Genomic DNA, 16808 nt, shown 5'->3' on the forward strand with positions numbered 1-16808 from the left:
CACTCAAAAACGACTTTGTTTTAGCTCCCTATTAAAGCAGGCGGACTCAATAAGGGGAATTACAATGGCTTCCTCAAGAAACTTCGACTGTATGAGATGCTTGTGAAGCTATTTCAGTTCTCGGATTACACGAGAAAATCTGAAGTGAGATTCCTTTTTGACGTGTCTAACTTACCAAGCAACAGAGATTCGCGGATCCAAATAATTTAACTTGGAGGTACCGAGTGCGATCTCTTTATTTTCCTCCTTGTCTGTAGCGGTTACTTCTAATTTAAAAAGCTGATCCTCCAGTCTCTGAGCTTGGGCTTTTTTCTTCTCTAGTTGCCTAAAAAGGCAAAAACAAAATAAGCAAAATAGAATCAACGCATGCTTTAGCGGCGGCCTGTAATTTAAAAATCAAAGACGTCCCGTCTGTTCACAGTTTTCTATTTGACCATGTGAACGTTGAGCTGGAATATTAAGTCAACCAATAATTGCCTTGGAGTGCTTTCCATTTGTCAGAACTAACCGACCAGACTATTACCGTTGTAATGATAATTTCACTTTTAATCAAAGCTCTTCCAGCCAGATCAGTCAAGTCCTTACTAGCACGCAAGAACCAGGAAGTTGGTTTTTGAGCAAAAACTCTTGGAAAAAGCCTACTTCATGACTGGTGCGGCTGGAAAGCGCCCTAAGATTATTATTGGCAGACCAGAGGAATAGAAAGGAGTACAGCTTCAAAATGTGTCAACGTGAAACCTCAACTCATAGCCGGATTATAACGTTAGTTAAGCTACCATGTTTAGTGAGGAGAGGGGGCTGGGTGCTTGCGGCGAAATCTGTGAACATAGGAAAAATACAGGTCTCAAATTCCCTGGGTACCAGGGATTTATTTCTCGCGTGCGAACGGATGCTTCGGTGTCGGCCAAAGCCCGGTCGAAAACCGGTTGACCGAAATCGGGAACCGCATATTTAAATTCTCTGGCTACATGTACAAGGCCCTTGTAAAGAAGCAAAGCGTGCAAAGAAAGTCGTGTCCGATAGCCCGGGGCTAGTGGATTTTGCTATGGGGCTAGCGAATTCTGTTTCTAACTTGCCCGACGGGCAAGTGACGTTTTTTGACGAATTCGAATAACAGAAGAACTGTGGAATCAATTCTGCTCTTCAAAAAGCTTTTGGGGCTGGTTGAAATGACGTCTGGGCTAGTAAATGTTAGCTTCAGCTTGCCTGAATGGCAAGCTGTAAAAATGATTTTCTTTGCACCTTGAACGGTAGGTAATTAAATGTTCTATAAGTAAATAAATTGCGATCTGTCATATTTTTCACCTACTTTCTCGTTTTGTCATCTTTGCTTTCCTTAACTTGAATCTTCAATCCTTTAACCTCTTTCTTGATCTCTTTGATTGCCTTCTTTTTATCTGCAATCTTGACAAAGAAAATAACATTCCTCTCTTCAGACCCCAAAAATAATGAGTAAAATAAAATATAATACAATAGTAAAAAACTTCAGGAGTTTTGACATCGCTGTGATAAACTCATTAAAAACGAGTCCTAAGTTAACGAACAGACTGTTCACATTCCCCTGTTTTCCCATGAGTTCGTCGAGATCGAGCGCTTTGCGTTAAGGGCGGCCATCTTGGATGAGTGTCAAATCTAACCCGACGCCCGAAACCGGTGTATATATGAAACCAAAACGGCCGCCCGACCGTACCGGTGAGCGCTCGATCCTGACGATCCAAAGAAAAAGTAGGGGACTGTAAACAGTCTAGTTGACAAAAGATGTTGCGTTGTCAGAAACTACGACTCAAGCTTATGCTTATGTTTGCTTTCTTATTAAAGAACAAAAAACAAAATTACAGTGTTTCTGTAAGACCGGAGCAAGGACAGAGTTCTTCGTGAGGGACGCTTCTACTGTAACTTGCTTAAAACTGAAGGCAAATCGTAAATGTAACTGGTTGACATCCAAGATACCCACAATTGTAAGACGTGATTGTTCGGGTTTGGCACGATGGCGTCATTTACTACTACGATTAGCGGAATCCTTTTTGAATTTCCTCTTATATTTACATTTAGTACTCCCAGTGAGGTTTATATAACATAAGCCCTAATTTGCACAAGAAAGCAAAACCCTGAAGGATTCTGGTTGTAGTAGTACTAAAATGACGTCGTCGTGTAAGTGACCCATTCATGAAACTCATCACTCATGTGCACTTTACTGAAACAATCGTCTGGTGTTGTAAAAGTTCGCTGGGTTCTTTTTTTAGTCAGTTTAGTTATAATGTTAATATGCGACTGATCTCCAAATCATTGATTCGCTAAGTACCTTGTTTTGAAGATTTGACATTGATTTGTCGAAAGTCTTGGGAACCGAGCGCTGAAAAGAGAAACATGAAGGTTAGTACATTGCAAGCTCACACCTTCTATATTGGCTTCGAAAGTGAGACTTCACTGGTCATTCATTAGGGACTTTTAGATCGGACGACGCGATGGCGGCCGAGAACGTCAAAAAAGCAACAGGTTTAATAAGCAAAACAACAACTACTATTTATTTAGTATGTTGTTCTAACTTTTGAATCTGTGGACGAAATCCTATGGTGTTACCATTCAAATGAAATCTCTTCTGCAGTACTTTTACATGGTACTATTTATTGAGTATGTAGTTCTAACTTTTGAGTCTGCAGCGAAATCCTGCCGTGTTACCATTCAAATGAAACCTCTTCAGCAGTACTTTTACACGGTGCTATTTATTGAGTATGTAGTTCTAACTTTTGAGTCTTTGGACGAAATCCTATGGTGTTACCATTCAAATGAAACCTCTTCAGCAGCACTTTTACATGGTACTATTTATTGAGTATGTAGTTCTAACTTTTGAGTCTGTGGATGAAATCCTATGGTGTTACCATTCAAATGAAACCTCTTCAGCAGCACTTTTACATGGTACTATTTATTGAGTATGTAGTTCTAACTTTTGAGTCTGTGGATGAAATCCTATGGTGTTACCATTCAAATGAAACCTCTTCAGCAGCACTTTTACATGGTACTATTTATTGAGTATGTAGTTCTAACTTTTGAGTCTGTGGATGAAATCCTATGGTGTTACCATTCAAATGAAACCTCTTCAGCAGCACTTTTACATGGTACTATTTATTGAGTATGTAGTTCTAACTTTTGAGTCTGTGGATGAAATCCTATGGTGTTACCATTCAAATGAAACCTCTTCAGCAGTTCTTTTACATGGTACTATTTGTTTTTCAGCAGCTTACAAAATGAAATTTGAAATGCCACTAGGGGGATTGAAAGTGTTATGTTACGTACCTGATGGTTACAGAGAATGGCCACAGCTCGATTCGCTCGGTTGTACGATAACACTTTGGCGTTTACATTGTCCTCGGGATCCGTGAGTTTGTTAAGCTGATCCTGCAGTGTCATGGAGGCGTTGTACGTTCGAAAAACTTTGGCAGTTAAACCGTCCATTAAATCAGATAGGTACTTGTTCAATGAAGTTGTCTGATTGAAGTGTAAAAATACAAGCGTCAACGAAGTCTCCTGATGGAAGGTTCGACTTAACAAAGTATATCTTTGGGGTAAACATAGGGCTTAAACTTCATCAAGATATTATAAGATTATGCATGTACTTACTGACAATCTGTCGAATAAATCATCTCCATCCTGTTTTCCTTTCTTAAATAACTTAAGATTCTTAAACACCTGAAAAAATATCATTTATTTATGTTATCTTTACTCTTTAATAATTATTGTGTTGTATTGTAATAAGCCACTACGGTTTCAATTTGAGCTTCCTCGCCTGAAAAAAAAAAAACCTTGTAATTCTTCCACTTGTGAAATTTACGTTACTTTTAACCTTTACCTATCTTTTTTGCAATATAATATTGAATGACTGTAATTTTTTCTGGCAAATAAATAAACTGAAACTGAAACTGTTACTCAATTTAGCCTAGAAAAAAAAGAAATTTAACGAGAACAAAAAAACAGCTCACAGCTAATCAAAAACCCTTCAATTTACAAATAAAAATTATATTGGCGAGATATGGGAAAGGAGATAATACTTCTTTTTGACTAGCCATTCTCATTCAGTCACTATTCTAAAGGAGTGAACGCCAAGTAACACAAACTCAGTGGATGGGTGCAAGAATGTAACCATATTTCTTGCAAGTCAATAAAATAAATCATCAGTTTACTAAATCCCACACTGAAAATACATTATATAACGTGACACTAGCATTCAGAGTACAGCTGTAGGTAAATCTTGCTAACGCTCTCTCCTGAGGCTAACCACAGGCTACCCATCGATCAGCACGAGGTTTTACGCATGTCATAGTAAAATAAAGCATAGCTCTCAAAGGATGGATTCATTTGAAGCATACAGGTGTACATGTCGTATTTGGCAGTTCGAATTTTGTTTTGAAGCTCATAAACACGTTAAAAAAAATTCCAACAGGCAAATACGACGGCTTAAAGCAATTTCGTTTCCAGAGTCCGCGTTAACCTTGTCCAGCGGTCTCAATTGCCGTTCCGCTGGACAAGGGTAACGCAGACTCTGGGAACGAAATTTGGCTTGTAAATGCTGCAAACGAAGCCCCCTCAAATGCCAAAACTAAGGGAAGAGTAAATTTCACTTACCTTTTTTTCTACCGGGACAAAGTTCCAGTATCGAACAGAGTCTTTACCAAGGAAATCAAACTCCACTACATGTTCCTTGTCTTCCCACTCATCATGCAATTCTATACACAACAAAGTAAGTCACGTGATAAATATGGGATAAAAAGTGTCTATAATTTACAAACAAATATTCCAAACTGAAAGCAAGAAACTTTTACGTTAGTGGAGGAAAACCAAGCCACTTAGCTTTTTTTCGATCGTTTGATTTCTACCAATAAATTATTGAAAGAAGGAAAAGTAAAAATTAATTACTGTCATTGTTACATACAAAATAACATTGATTCCCATCAATAGGCCATTTTACAGTTGTGAGCATAGTATCCTAGCCTTTGAGTGAACGTGAGGGCGAGGTTGACCTTGTTCTCATACAAACATCCTTCCTTTTCTAATGTAAATTTTGCCTAAAAAATACTAGTTAGCATAACAACAACATGATTCACATAACAAAGCAAGCAGTGGAGGCTGCCTTTAAGCTGGCCTAGAACACAAGATCACTAGCTAAATTTTAGGGTAAGAAGCCTATTGCTAAAAAAGGTCGCAATTTCAGTACAAAGAGGTCACAATTTCTACTCACTGATATGCTCGAATCTCAATGAACAACAGCCCACAGTGTCGGCTGTGTCGTCATCTTTTTCGTGTCCAGCTCGAAGAGCAAGCTGAAAATTGGAATCACAATAAGTTTTCATTAGAGAGGTTTCCATTTATTGAAAACAACTAAGCAAAAAAATAATAATAATAAAAATTACTCAAAGACAAACTTAACATGGTTTTGCTAAATAAAGGTCGCCATTTTTCAGAAAAATTGGCTAAGGTAAGGGTGAGTTCTTGTAGCCAGCCCTCCCACACAGAGCCCTAAGAAAATCTGCATAGGAAGCTAGATGTTAAGCAGGATTTTGCCTTACCTTGTCAATGAAGTATAGGGCAACACCTCTGAAAAAATACAAAAATCAAAATGAGTTAAACATCATCACAAGTTCTAACACACAAAGATCTGATGCAACGCAAAGATGATAACCATCACATTGCTTTGATCAAATGTTCTTCCAAGAAATTTCAAGCAAATCCATGACCCCCAAATGGACCAAAGCGTTGGGAATCTTGCCACTACAATTTTAACTAAATTTTTTTAGAGTAGCTTTTGGCCAGCATCTCAAAAAGTCTTACTGTAGCTTCTGCCTGTCCTGAAAATGCTTGCCTGGTCCCTGTATGGCGTCTTCCCAGAGGGATACCTTCTCAGTCAGTGCATTTCGGTGACAGGTGCAAGATGAACAGCCAGGAGACGTGACCATGTGACCCAAAATGCACAGACGACATGGAATAATGAGCCCTAGGGGCTATGCAACATGTTTGCATAATAGCAGAAGTACATGTACTATTTACCTCTGACGCAGTCTCATTTCTTTGGATTTCCAGTCCTCTTCATAATCCTCTCTGATTTTCTGAACACAGTCCTGAAACGCAAACAAAATTATGATTTTTGTGGCATCCCCCAACAGATGGCATAGCCTTACAGCTTATCTGTGTTGCTACATCAATAGCTTTATTCTAGTGACATGGAGTAATGTAAGTCTTTTTTTTCTGGAATCAGAATAATTACAAATTAGATAAATTACCACTCTACTGCATAGACTACCAGAAAGCGGGGTAGCTCATTGTTAGGTACCAGATTTTCAAGAGGTATACCACTACCTTTAATTTCCTTGCTGTTTCATACTTCTGCCAATCCTTTTCACCCTGAAAACAGTTGCAAACAAATCATTATAAGTTACTATAGCAAGTCTATTCAAAGAGAAATAACTTAATGGATTGCAGTTCAGTCTCACCTTTAATCTTGACGTGGGATTTAACATGACATACTTGTAACTTCCTTGAATATTCTCTACCCAGCAAGCAAGCCATGATACCTTTACATAAAAACACATGTACATCAATGTTAGCTAGGTTTTGAAACGTTTGGACCAGTGACAGAATTTTCTCTTTTTAGTTTTTAATGCTTAACAACCCAGAGTGAACACAACTCAATTCATTCTGTATCACTTCTCTGCAAGCAGTCTATAATGATCTGAACTTGATGCCTGCATTAGTGTCATCATTATAAATTTTTACCTTATTATCATGAATGACTTTCTGCCACTTGTGGCCTTCAGGAGGCTCAGGAATTTTTGCACCTCTGCAAAGAAATAAAAACAAAATAATGTTATGATCATAAAATGATTAACCTACTTGAATTTGATGAGAGTGCTAGTGATAAGAGTGCAATTAACTACTGTAACACCTATAATAAAAAGCCATTTTTAATCATGAATTGCTCAGAGCTAGACCAACAACATTGCAGATTATAATTCAGGCCCTCAGCAGAAGCCAATCCAGTTTGCCTCATCTTCCACATTTTGCTACACATGAAGGGTATTTTCTGTTGGGATGCTACCAGAGTAATTAATTAAGTGCGGTTCCTCATCTCAGCAGAAAAATCCAGGGAAATAATTGTTCTGCCCCTTGCTATTGTACATGTAGCTCTTATCCTAGGCTAATCATAAACATTACAGTAGCAGAAAATCAGCTGTGTCTGGATTTAAACAACTAGCCCAGACGAGTTTTCTAGTTTGAAGCCTTTGAGCCTTACGAGTCAATTTAGTGATTTTAATAAGGGAAGTGGCCACAATTTTCTAAAATAAAAGATTGATACACCCTTCCTCGTCTTCTTACCATAAAAGTTTCAGTAATGTGACTTTCGATTTCATGATGGCAGAAATTTACAATGTATGAGTTTCTGAGAACACTAACTCTTAATGGCAATTTAAAAGCAAACAGAGTGGAATTTCAACATACTGTCCAATATTGATGATCACATCCTCAGGCATGGTTCTCTTTTTAAGTTTTCCCTGCTTAGGGTGGTCACCACGTCCACGGAATAAACCTGGAGGTTCAATCTTGAAGTTGCCTACCCTCTGCTTGTGCCCATCCATAAGACAATAGCCATACTCTTCTAAAATTTTCTCATTTTCCTTTTTCAGCTCCTGTTTCTGCTCCTTTGTCCAGTTTCTTCTCTCCTCTGCTTTCTGAAAGAATTCAATGTGACATCCAATATTTCTATAAGGATAGGGCACAGAGAAATAAAAGGTGGCATGCAGTATCTTTTATCATCTGCAAGACGAGAAGGCCAATAATACTTCAGTGACGTAGGTAGCAAATGATATCGCAGTCTACGAGACAGTCTAATGTAGAGTTGAAACTAACTGTACTAATTACATGTAAACTTTTGCATTTTAATATGACTTCTTTTTAAGGTCTCCTTTTTGCAAATAATTTTTTTTTGGCAGTGAGCATGGTTCATTTAACTCTTTAAGCCCCAATGTTCACATAAAAATTCTCCAGACTGACTTCCATACTTTTTCTCAAAGAATCAGTTGAAAGAATTTGTTAACAAATCAAAGCACTTTCCCCTTGGTGGTCAATTAATTAATTCTCCTGACTTTTTCTCTTGTTCCTGTATTGATTATTGTAAGGAGAAAATTTATGTTGGTCACACTTTGCACTTAAAGGAGTTTACACTCAATAATAATAAGAAGGGATGTATTTTACTTACAAAGTACAAAACAGTCTCATACAAACTATCTAATATTATGCCATACCATTGTAAAGTATGCATGCATCTCTTTAAAGTTACACTTGGACAGATCCTTAATAATTTTCCGCTCTTCACTTGTCATTTCTTTCCGCCAGTCTTCAAAGAAATTCTTGTTAAAGATGTCTTTGCTGGTGTAGTCATGATCAAGCATCTTGGCATAAAATGATGCCACCTAGAAAACAACACCTTCAGTAACTCTGTTTCCTTAACCGTTTTATTACTAAGTACAGCTGTAACCAGTCATATGTGTAAGAAATATACTCTGACTCATTATATGGCTGAATCCACAAGCAGGCAAGATGAGGCAAATACTGTGTTCTGATTGGCTTGATTGACCTAGCTTGTTCAGTCAAGAAAACTGGATCTATTTTTTACATTATTATAGTGAACTTAGGCATCAGGACAAGACAGCAATATAATTAAAAAAACGACAAATCTTGTGTGACAAACAAGACACTAATTTTGTTTGGATAAAAATTTGCCTCAAACTTCATCTTCCTTTAAACAGATCTTATCTTTTTGTTAAAGATCAAAAAAAATTAATTCTTGAGTGAAGATCACCACAGAACATGATTGTCACACACAAGTATTTTGCCATCCTCTTTCTTCTGCCATCCTGTTGCATAAACGCAATATTATCAATGCAAAACGTAATTTAAAAGGAACTTGGCCAATATCCAGCCACCTTGACCTTGCGCTTGGTCAATAACACTTATGTATTAACATTCTTGGAGAAACAGGGGCAGTCAATTGGAGTTGAAAATTTAGATAGAGAAATTGCTCGACCAATTACATGAACAAAAAAAGCCTGCATGCAAGCAATTATTCTTACTAAAACCAGTTGAATTCCTTGCTTGTCACTGACCAGAAAATAATTTTTTCACCCATTAGAGGCAGAAAATTGAAATAATGGATGTAGTTCCATAAGAACAACAATAATACAAACAGGAGCTCCTCAATTCTTATAAACGCTTCTTGTAATGACTGCGCACATAAATATTTCATTGCAAAGCTAACTATAGATCAAGGAGTGTTTACATCAACATACAGAAGTAATTTCAAAAACATTCCACTCAAGAGCCATAACAAGGAGAGGACACTATGATCCTTGAGGCATCAGATTAACAAACAAGAAACTAGTATCTCCAATAAACAAACTTTTACCTCTTCTGTCCCTAAACTAAGCTTGATATGTTCACCTGTAAAAAAACAAAATAGATACTGTATGTAAGACAGCATTATTTAATCATTTAATTTCTTGAAATCCATAAGATACTAATTAAAACTGGTACTGACTTTAAACACATTACATGTATTTATGATGCAGTCATATTCCGTAACTACCAGTGTTCTCACAAAAATTTATAGCTCTTTTAAGGGAAAATAAAAAAACCCTCACCATCATAATAAAACTTGACATCATCAGGTAAAGGTTCATATGGAGGTGGAAAATATGGTCCCTGGATAAGAAGAGAAGAGGATTAAAGATATATGTTCTGTGCCAGATTGACAAAGCATTATAACAAAAACATGGCCATAATAATAATAATAATAATAATATTGCACTTGTGGAAACAGCTTAGATTTGCAAAATATACTTACATTGTAGTGTATCATCATGGCTCAGTTATCTCAGTGTAAGCAGTATGCTACCCCTTATCCCCTGTTCTCTCTCTCTTTTTTCCCTGCACTTTTCACAGATAACTCGGCCAAAAGTAAAATAATGAGTTTTTCAAAGAGCAATACATGTACGTCATACCTTGTGCTCCATGTGCAGCCATTTTACGCCTTCTGGGAGTTGTTCCTCCTCCCACCTTAAGGATCAATGTAAAATAATACTTTACATCACAATACCCTATCCCATTTCGATTTATTGTAATTTTATTTTTATATTTCCTCGTAGTAGTGCTTTAGTTAGGAGCTTGTGAATAAAGTCTGTTATAGATGTTGCAACATGATATTATATGTAAATGTAACTATACAGTTGCAACATTGACTGTAACATTCTGCCACATTTCCCAGATGATCCAGGCAAGTTCGAGATCGAGAGCAGTCTCCCATTCAGAGGGGGGCATTGAGGGCTTCCAAACACTACACAAACACAACTTTAGAACAATTGTCAATGTCATGCAAGCTTTTATTTGCCCAGCTGAATGTAACATGTTCTTTTTGATTTTCAGCAAAACAAAAAGTCTGCGAGCGCATCATCGTTAACTTACCATTTCCAAACTTCCTTTTCCTCTTCTTTCTTCTTTTTTCCCTTTTCCTTCGTAGCAATAATAAAACATCAGATGAGTCAAGATCACGATAATAATTATTAACAACTTATTGTGCAGTCATTGTTATTAGACCAAATGGATGATCAACCCGATGTTCAGACATGTTATATTTTTCATCCCTCAATGTGGAATCACATCACATTTACAAGTTTCCAGTATCCTTGAAGGGGTTCACCATGCAATCACTTAACATGCAGCCCTATGAAACTCTACTTGCATGCACATGTACATGCATAGCTACAATTAATTATTTACCTCTTTTTCAGACTTTTCTTCCTTGGGTTTCTTTTTAGCTGACCCACTTGTTTTCTCTTTCTTTGCTGGTTTAGAACTTTTCTTGGCAGTCTTGGCCTGAAATGAAGCATTATAATATAATTATTTTTAGCATGATCCATGGATTGTACTTTACAGACTGTAGCTTGATATCACTGCACCATACGGTGGAACCTTGATATAACCTAGGGCCAAGGGACCTAATAAAGAAATACATGTAAAGTACTTTTCAAGGCCCTAAACCGAATCAAAAACTTTTCAAGACAACTACTATAATTCAAGACCTTTCCAAGATTGTACCAACCATGCAAGGGAAAGTGTGACGCCGTTGTCATTGATTAAAACAGGGATCATAAAATGAAATTCTGTACATTCAATCTTTATTTACCACGTACACTCCACACTAGCTCTTATGTATAGAATTTATCTTACCAATGGTTTACCGTCTTCATCGCTGTCACTTTCATTGCTTGCACTCTTCTTTCTCTTGCGCTGGTGAAGGAGAACATTTGTTATAAAAGTGTTTAAAGTAGTACATGTACAATATTTTGTTAATGACATGTTTGTTGGTTTTTAATAATTATTTTTCTGGCCCCAAATAGGGGAGTATCCTCCTTTATATGACCATTAAGAAGCAAAAAAAGCACATAAAAACAAAAAATTACACACCGAGGCTGCAGCATCTTTCTTCTGACCAGATGACCCACTAGATGTTGGTTTTACTTGCTTCTTGTTTGCGGGGGTCTTGTTAACTCTGGGAATAAATCAAATGTTTGTACAGCTTGGTTAGCCAAACATCAGCTTATCCTCCCCACCCTCCGACCCCCTCCCCACCTCGGTGCCACACCAGATGAAATGATCATGATAGCATATGACTTTTCCCTGGCAGTGTTTGTCACAGATAAATAAAAAAACATGGTTAATCTGAATTTCAGAATGCCGCCTTCCTATAGTGCCTTCTTCTGATATGCTTTTTTTGATGAACAGTGCTCATTTTTATTCATTTTTTTTAAAACACTTAATAAGTTCTTTTGCCCCTTCAAAGTCAAAAATAAATTAAATGTATTAGATTTAGAGACAAATACATACCTAGCAGACTGTCATAGTCATCCACAGAAACAATATGAAAGTAAAAACCAAAATCAATATCATTAGATTTTAATAAACTCAAGCATTTTCTGGAAGATGAAGTGGTAAAATTCGATAGCTAATACCCACAGGCCAATGCACAGCAGCAGGCCAGCTGAAAACCTGCAAGTAAAGAGCTCTGAAACCTCGAAAGTAGTGTCCCTTATGCTTGTTGTAAGGGATCTCTTTGGATCAATTAGGCCTCAGGTGCTTCAAAAGTAGCTTCTTTAACCCTTATCCAATGGAAAGCAATGTATCCGTGAATGCTAAGGTCTACATTGTGTAGTGGATAACGATATACAATTTTGAAATGCTAAGGACTAGTAAACCTGAAAATTCAGAAGTCTATTCTCACCAAAGGTTGGTCATCATCATCACTGTCTGCTGTCTTCTTTGAAGGCTTTCCTCCTTCTGACTTTTTTTCCTTCTTCACTGAATCATGCTTTTTTGCAACATCTGCTGCCTTCTTCTCCTTCTTTTTCTCCAGTTTAAGAGGTTTTCCATTTTTCACCTTTTCGTGCTGATCAGATTTGACCACTTTTTTCATTTCATCCACTGAACTGTTCAATGCTGATTTAGCTGGTTTGGGTGTGGCAACTTTCTTCTCAGTTTTAATCTTATCCGCCTCTGCCTGCCTGTAACATGTTCAATAATGCAAAGTGTTAAAAATTATAAAACATTTCTTGAAAAAAGAGGACATCATATCATCCACTGCAATGTCAAAAACAATAGTCAGAGTGTGTTGAATCACAGTGGCAAAAGTGTCCAGTAAATTAACTGTCTGGAGAAAAGGCTCTTTTTAACTCTGATCAAGCACACTATATAATTATATGGTATAAGCGATAAGGAATAATACAACATACTTACTTCATTTGGGCCCTGGCAGCCTAAAAGAAAACATGAGATTAATCAGCTCACATTGTTTTACAAAACCTAAGGATCTTGTAATAGCTCACTTATGAATTCTAACAGAATCAAATATAGTGAAGAACTAGGGAGAGAGTGGACTTGTTCTATGTTCAAAATATATAAAATTTATTAAAGATAATCCAGAGCTGTCATTAAGAGGCGGGGGCCGAGGATTTCCCCGGGCTATTATCAACGTGGTCCCCAGCTACTTTTAAAGGAAAATAGAACAAAAATAAATGCAAAAGAAACCCCCAGCTGTTTGGTTCCCTGCCAACTTGTTGTATTTACCCAGCAACATAACATCTCAGTGACAACCGTGATAATCAGATCCACCTGTTCAGACTTCGTTATCTAAATAAAGTAACTTACCAAGGGGACGTCATCATCATCATCACTTTCAGCATGGCCTGATGCATGTTGTGACTGTTTTACCTGAAAAAGGGTAGAATCAACAAATAAATTGATGACTACCAGGACAATCTGTGGCTACACTGTACTCTAGAGTGGGATTTCTGAGGCAGGAATACATTGATACAGTTGCATGTACAGTTTAAAGTATCTGCTTTGCTGTGGTTAATAAAAAGTTCAAACTTTTTTAAACATAAGGAGGTCGAGAATGCCTGAATCGCTAAATTTAATGCCCTTTTTTCATACTTGGCTACAGTAGTGACCTCCTTACTGCTAAGGCAATTGTTCCCCTCCTTTCATTCTAATAATATTGACTGATGTAATCCTGTCAGGGGACTGATGCTTTCTTACACTTCTGAAGCCTGAGGCAACAGTGGTCATTTTGCGACACCACAACTGGTTTCCCTGCAAAATTATGTTTGAGGAAGAGCAGAGAAATTCCATACTAATGATGGTCACTACCTAGATCTGGGTAGTGATACTGTTACATGTAGGTCATCAGTATGAAATTTCTGCAGTCATTCCCCAGGTATTTGATCATTTCATCAGGATCATACCAGTGGTGATATTGCAAAATGTTGGCTGTTTCTCAGGCTTACACCTTTTTGGTTCTGCATTTATAGGGCCATAGCATAATAGGTTTCCATGCTGTACAACGCAGTTTTTATTTTGAATTTTCTTCTGTTTGGCTGAGTACAGAGCAAAATAAAAATTACAAAACTCACTGGTGATATAGCTTCCTTTTTAATGGCAGTATTATGGGGGTGGTGGCTTTTGTCCAAAGGAGATTTCTTCACAGGTGATTTTGTTGAATCACGCTTCAATGCAGAATTGGAGTGAAGTTTGATGCTTGCATTCAGCTTCATGGGTTTTGATGAACTGAACAAAATATATGTAGAAGCAGAATTAAGAATTCAAAATTGGACAATTATTAGATTGCTCAGAACACATTCAATGATGCTACTTATACTATTTACATAATACCAGCAGATACTCTGTCAAAGTCTTAAGCAATATTGGAGGAGCAATTATAGTGATTGTTTATCGACCCAAAACCCCATTTTTGGAAAAAAGAGTAGTCTTTTATATCATTAGGTAGAACAATCGCTGATCACTTTCTTTTTTTTTTGAGACAGAAGGGGTGATTAACAGAGATTTATCTATTTCTTTCAAGATGTTCTCAAAAATTAGCTTCACGCTGGACAATTTCAAGTGAAACTTGGTGGTAAAGGGGTTGCTTATCTGCTAGTATTAATGGTATTATCTCTTAAATTCTTGATCACTTAAAGATGTAGTTCATTAATGCTTTAGAAGCCCTACTCCCTCTCCTCCCTCCTTGTAAATTGACTTATAAGGTAATAGTAAAATATCCAACTCTATTGCCCACGCTTAATCTATCACAATGTCCAAAACTTATGTCAATGTGCTAATTAAATTAAATATGTTTTTCTGAGGCACAGTCTAACACTGGCAACAAGGGATGAAGACAGCGTATGGTTTTAACATGTAGATAATAACATTGCATGGAGGAATTGAAGGGAAAAATGCATAAACCCTACTGTCTCAGACAAAAATAGTTGGGACACTTCCACCCAACGCTGTTTTTTTGGCTTCTGGCCCGTCTCCTCGTCCTCCCAATGTTGTTTATCGTTGTTAACTCACCAAATCTTGCACACCAACATTGGGAGGGCAAGAAGACAGCAAAGTGTCCCAACAATTTCGACTGACACTGTAGCTACCAACAATGTAGAGATCATCATTATACCAGCTGAATTCATCCTGAAATGACTAAAAGCTGTTACCCTCAATAATTTGTGGATACAGTTGTGTTTAGGAATAGTTTGAAGAAAATAAATAACCCTAGTGAACTCCACCTACATGCTGGCGGTACACAATTTTATTCGTGAAATATTTTCTCAAAGGGCCATTATTTTTACTGTAAAAACACCCCTTCATCTTTAGGGACAAAAAAAGAAAGTCCTTTCCCACCCCTAGACAGCAGCCAATTGTCATCCTGGAATCTCATTGTTCTACAGAAAACATGGCCCGTTTCACTAAACAGATTTATTTATTCGAGCTCACCTTTTTACGTCCTTCTTAAGGCAAAAGCAAATCCAGAGGTGTACAAATGTAGATCGAATCAACATGAAGGAAAAATGAAAAGTGAGTGAATACGGATGTTACAAAACCGTCTAAAAATGAAAATTAGAAAGAATCGTAACTTTTGAAAATGTCGGAACAACGAAGATTCAAGGAGATGACGGTAAAGAATCGGGGTCGGTGAGTGAAACTATTAAAAGATAACTTACGTGCGAAGATTCCAGCTTGATTTTTTTCTTGTCGGGTCCTACACAAAAAGTTACAGAAATCAAGATGACCTTATCGTGTTTTTTTCTAGTTGGGAACTCAATGGCATAAAATGAAACAACTTGTAACGTTGTTCGTTTCATGGAAATCCGACAAGAAAAGTAAAATCTTCTGTTATAGTGTCTTCATGGGTAAACGGATAAAATGTGATAGCATTTCGCAGATTTTCACAACTCAGACAGGACGATTTATGAAAATAAGCTAAAGTTTGAGTAAACTGATCTGAGCGACAACGAACGCAGCGGAAACAATTGAGCCTGTTAATGTAGTACCGATCACCAAAATGGACATGAAATCGACATCTTTTGATTTACACCAGCCTTTGAATCCCATAAGACTTGCAAATTCAGGTTAAAAATTCTGTCTTTTTCTCCGCCGATTTCTCTCTTTTAAGCTGAATCCCAAAGCTGATGATGGCATTTTGATAGGCAAAGATTCTAAAACTTCCTATTGAAATGGGCAGAGGCAGATTGCTGGCATGCCAAGCAAAGGAGTTAGACTAAACCGCTTACATGTGCTCCCGTGAATAAACGAAAATTTATCAAGAGACTATTCAACACATCAAGATACTTTTCCAGGTTTTGATCCATAAAACACGATTGCCAAAAATTGCAGCAGCTTTCAGTAAGAAAGAAATCACTGGAGTGAATGGGTTGTGAACTACTGATTCAAACTTGAATGAGCGGTCGAACTAAAGCTTACAAAACTTACCTTCGTTCTCCACCGGCTTTTGTTTCCTCTGCGCCTGAAATCGGACAAGTCACGATTACAATCAGTCCATCAGTAGTTATCTCACCAGAGTAAGATAAAAATTATAAAAACAGTCAATATTTTACTCAGAGAAATTTTTCTAGGAAGAAAGGAATCGGCACTTACCAAAGGAACGTCATCGTCTTCAGAAACCTCGTCAGTCGCCGACTGAAAGAAATATTGCTCTTAGCCACAAAGCCTCTTATGAAGCGAGAAAAATCGACAGAGAACGTAGCAATATTCACGAAATATATCTCAACCAAAATATGTCAAAAGATTACTCTTACATGTTTTACTTGCGTGAGATGCTGGGTGGTTTCTCCGTTCATTCTGGACAAAAATTGATCGAAAATTTTTCTAAGTGTCGCTCTCGCACCAAAAGGCAAAGGACAAAGAAAAAGTTAAGT

At 37.2% G+C, this 16808-nt stretch overlaps 1 protein-coding gene across 1 annotated transcript in view; it reads right to left on the bottom strand.

Moving 5' to 3' along the window:
• The window catches only part of LOC140927390 (DNA topoisomerase I, mitochondrial-like), a 20267-nt gene extending 3461 nt beyond the window's left edge, over positions 1-16806 (bottom strand). Inside the window, exons 1-31 of the mRNA XM_073377031.1 lie at positions 16689-16806; positions 16528-16569; positions 16363-16396; positions 15594-15631; positions 15367-15380; positions 14010-14163; positions 13246-13308; positions 12835-12854; positions 12323-12602; positions 11929-11936; positions 11509-11593; positions 11272-11331; positions 10822-10917; positions 10507-10553; positions 10047-10101; positions 9687-9747; positions 9452-9486; positions 8292-8459; positions 7489-7718; positions 6766-6829; positions 6483-6563; positions 6349-6393; positions 6040-6110; positions 5562-5589; positions 5234-5315; positions 4621-4721; positions 3619-3687; positions 3295-3486; positions 2303-2353; positions 1310-1404; positions 176-325 (exon numbers count right to left, since the gene is read on the bottom strand). Of these exons, the coding sequence (XP_073233132.1) occupies positions 176-325; positions 1310-1404; positions 2303-2353; positions 3295-3486; positions 3619-3687; positions 4621-4721; positions 5234-5315; positions 5562-5589; positions 6040-6110; positions 6349-6393; positions 6483-6563; positions 6766-6829; positions 7489-7718; positions 8292-8459; positions 9452-9486; positions 9687-9747; positions 10047-10101; positions 10507-10553; positions 10822-10917; positions 11272-11331; positions 11509-11593; positions 11929-11936; positions 12323-12602; positions 12835-12854; positions 13246-13308; positions 14010-14163; positions 15367-15380; positions 15594-15631; positions 16363-16396; positions 16528-16569; positions 16689-16730 (2561 nt within the window). The 5' untranslated portion in view covers positions 16731-16806. The remainder of the gene's footprint in view (positions 1-175; positions 326-1309; positions 1405-2302; positions 2354-3294; positions 3487-3618; positions 3688-4620; positions 4722-5233; positions 5316-5561; positions 5590-6039; positions 6111-6348; positions 6394-6482; positions 6564-6765; positions 6830-7488; positions 7719-8291; positions 8460-9451; positions 9487-9686; positions 9748-10046; positions 10102-10506; positions 10554-10821; positions 10918-11271; positions 11332-11508; positions 11594-11928; positions 11937-12322; positions 12603-12834; positions 12855-13245; positions 13309-14009; positions 14164-15366; positions 15381-15593; positions 15632-16362; positions 16397-16527; positions 16570-16688) is intronic.
• Between the last annotated feature and the right edge of the window lie 2 nt (positions 16807-16808).

Source organism: Porites lutea, chromosome 2 (assembly GCF_958299795.1).
Source record: "Porites lutea chromosome 2, jaPorLute2.1, whole genome shotgun sequence".
In the NCBI taxonomy this organism is placed as follows: Eukaryota; Metazoa; Cnidaria; class Anthozoa; order Scleractinia; family Poritidae; genus Porites; species Porites lutea.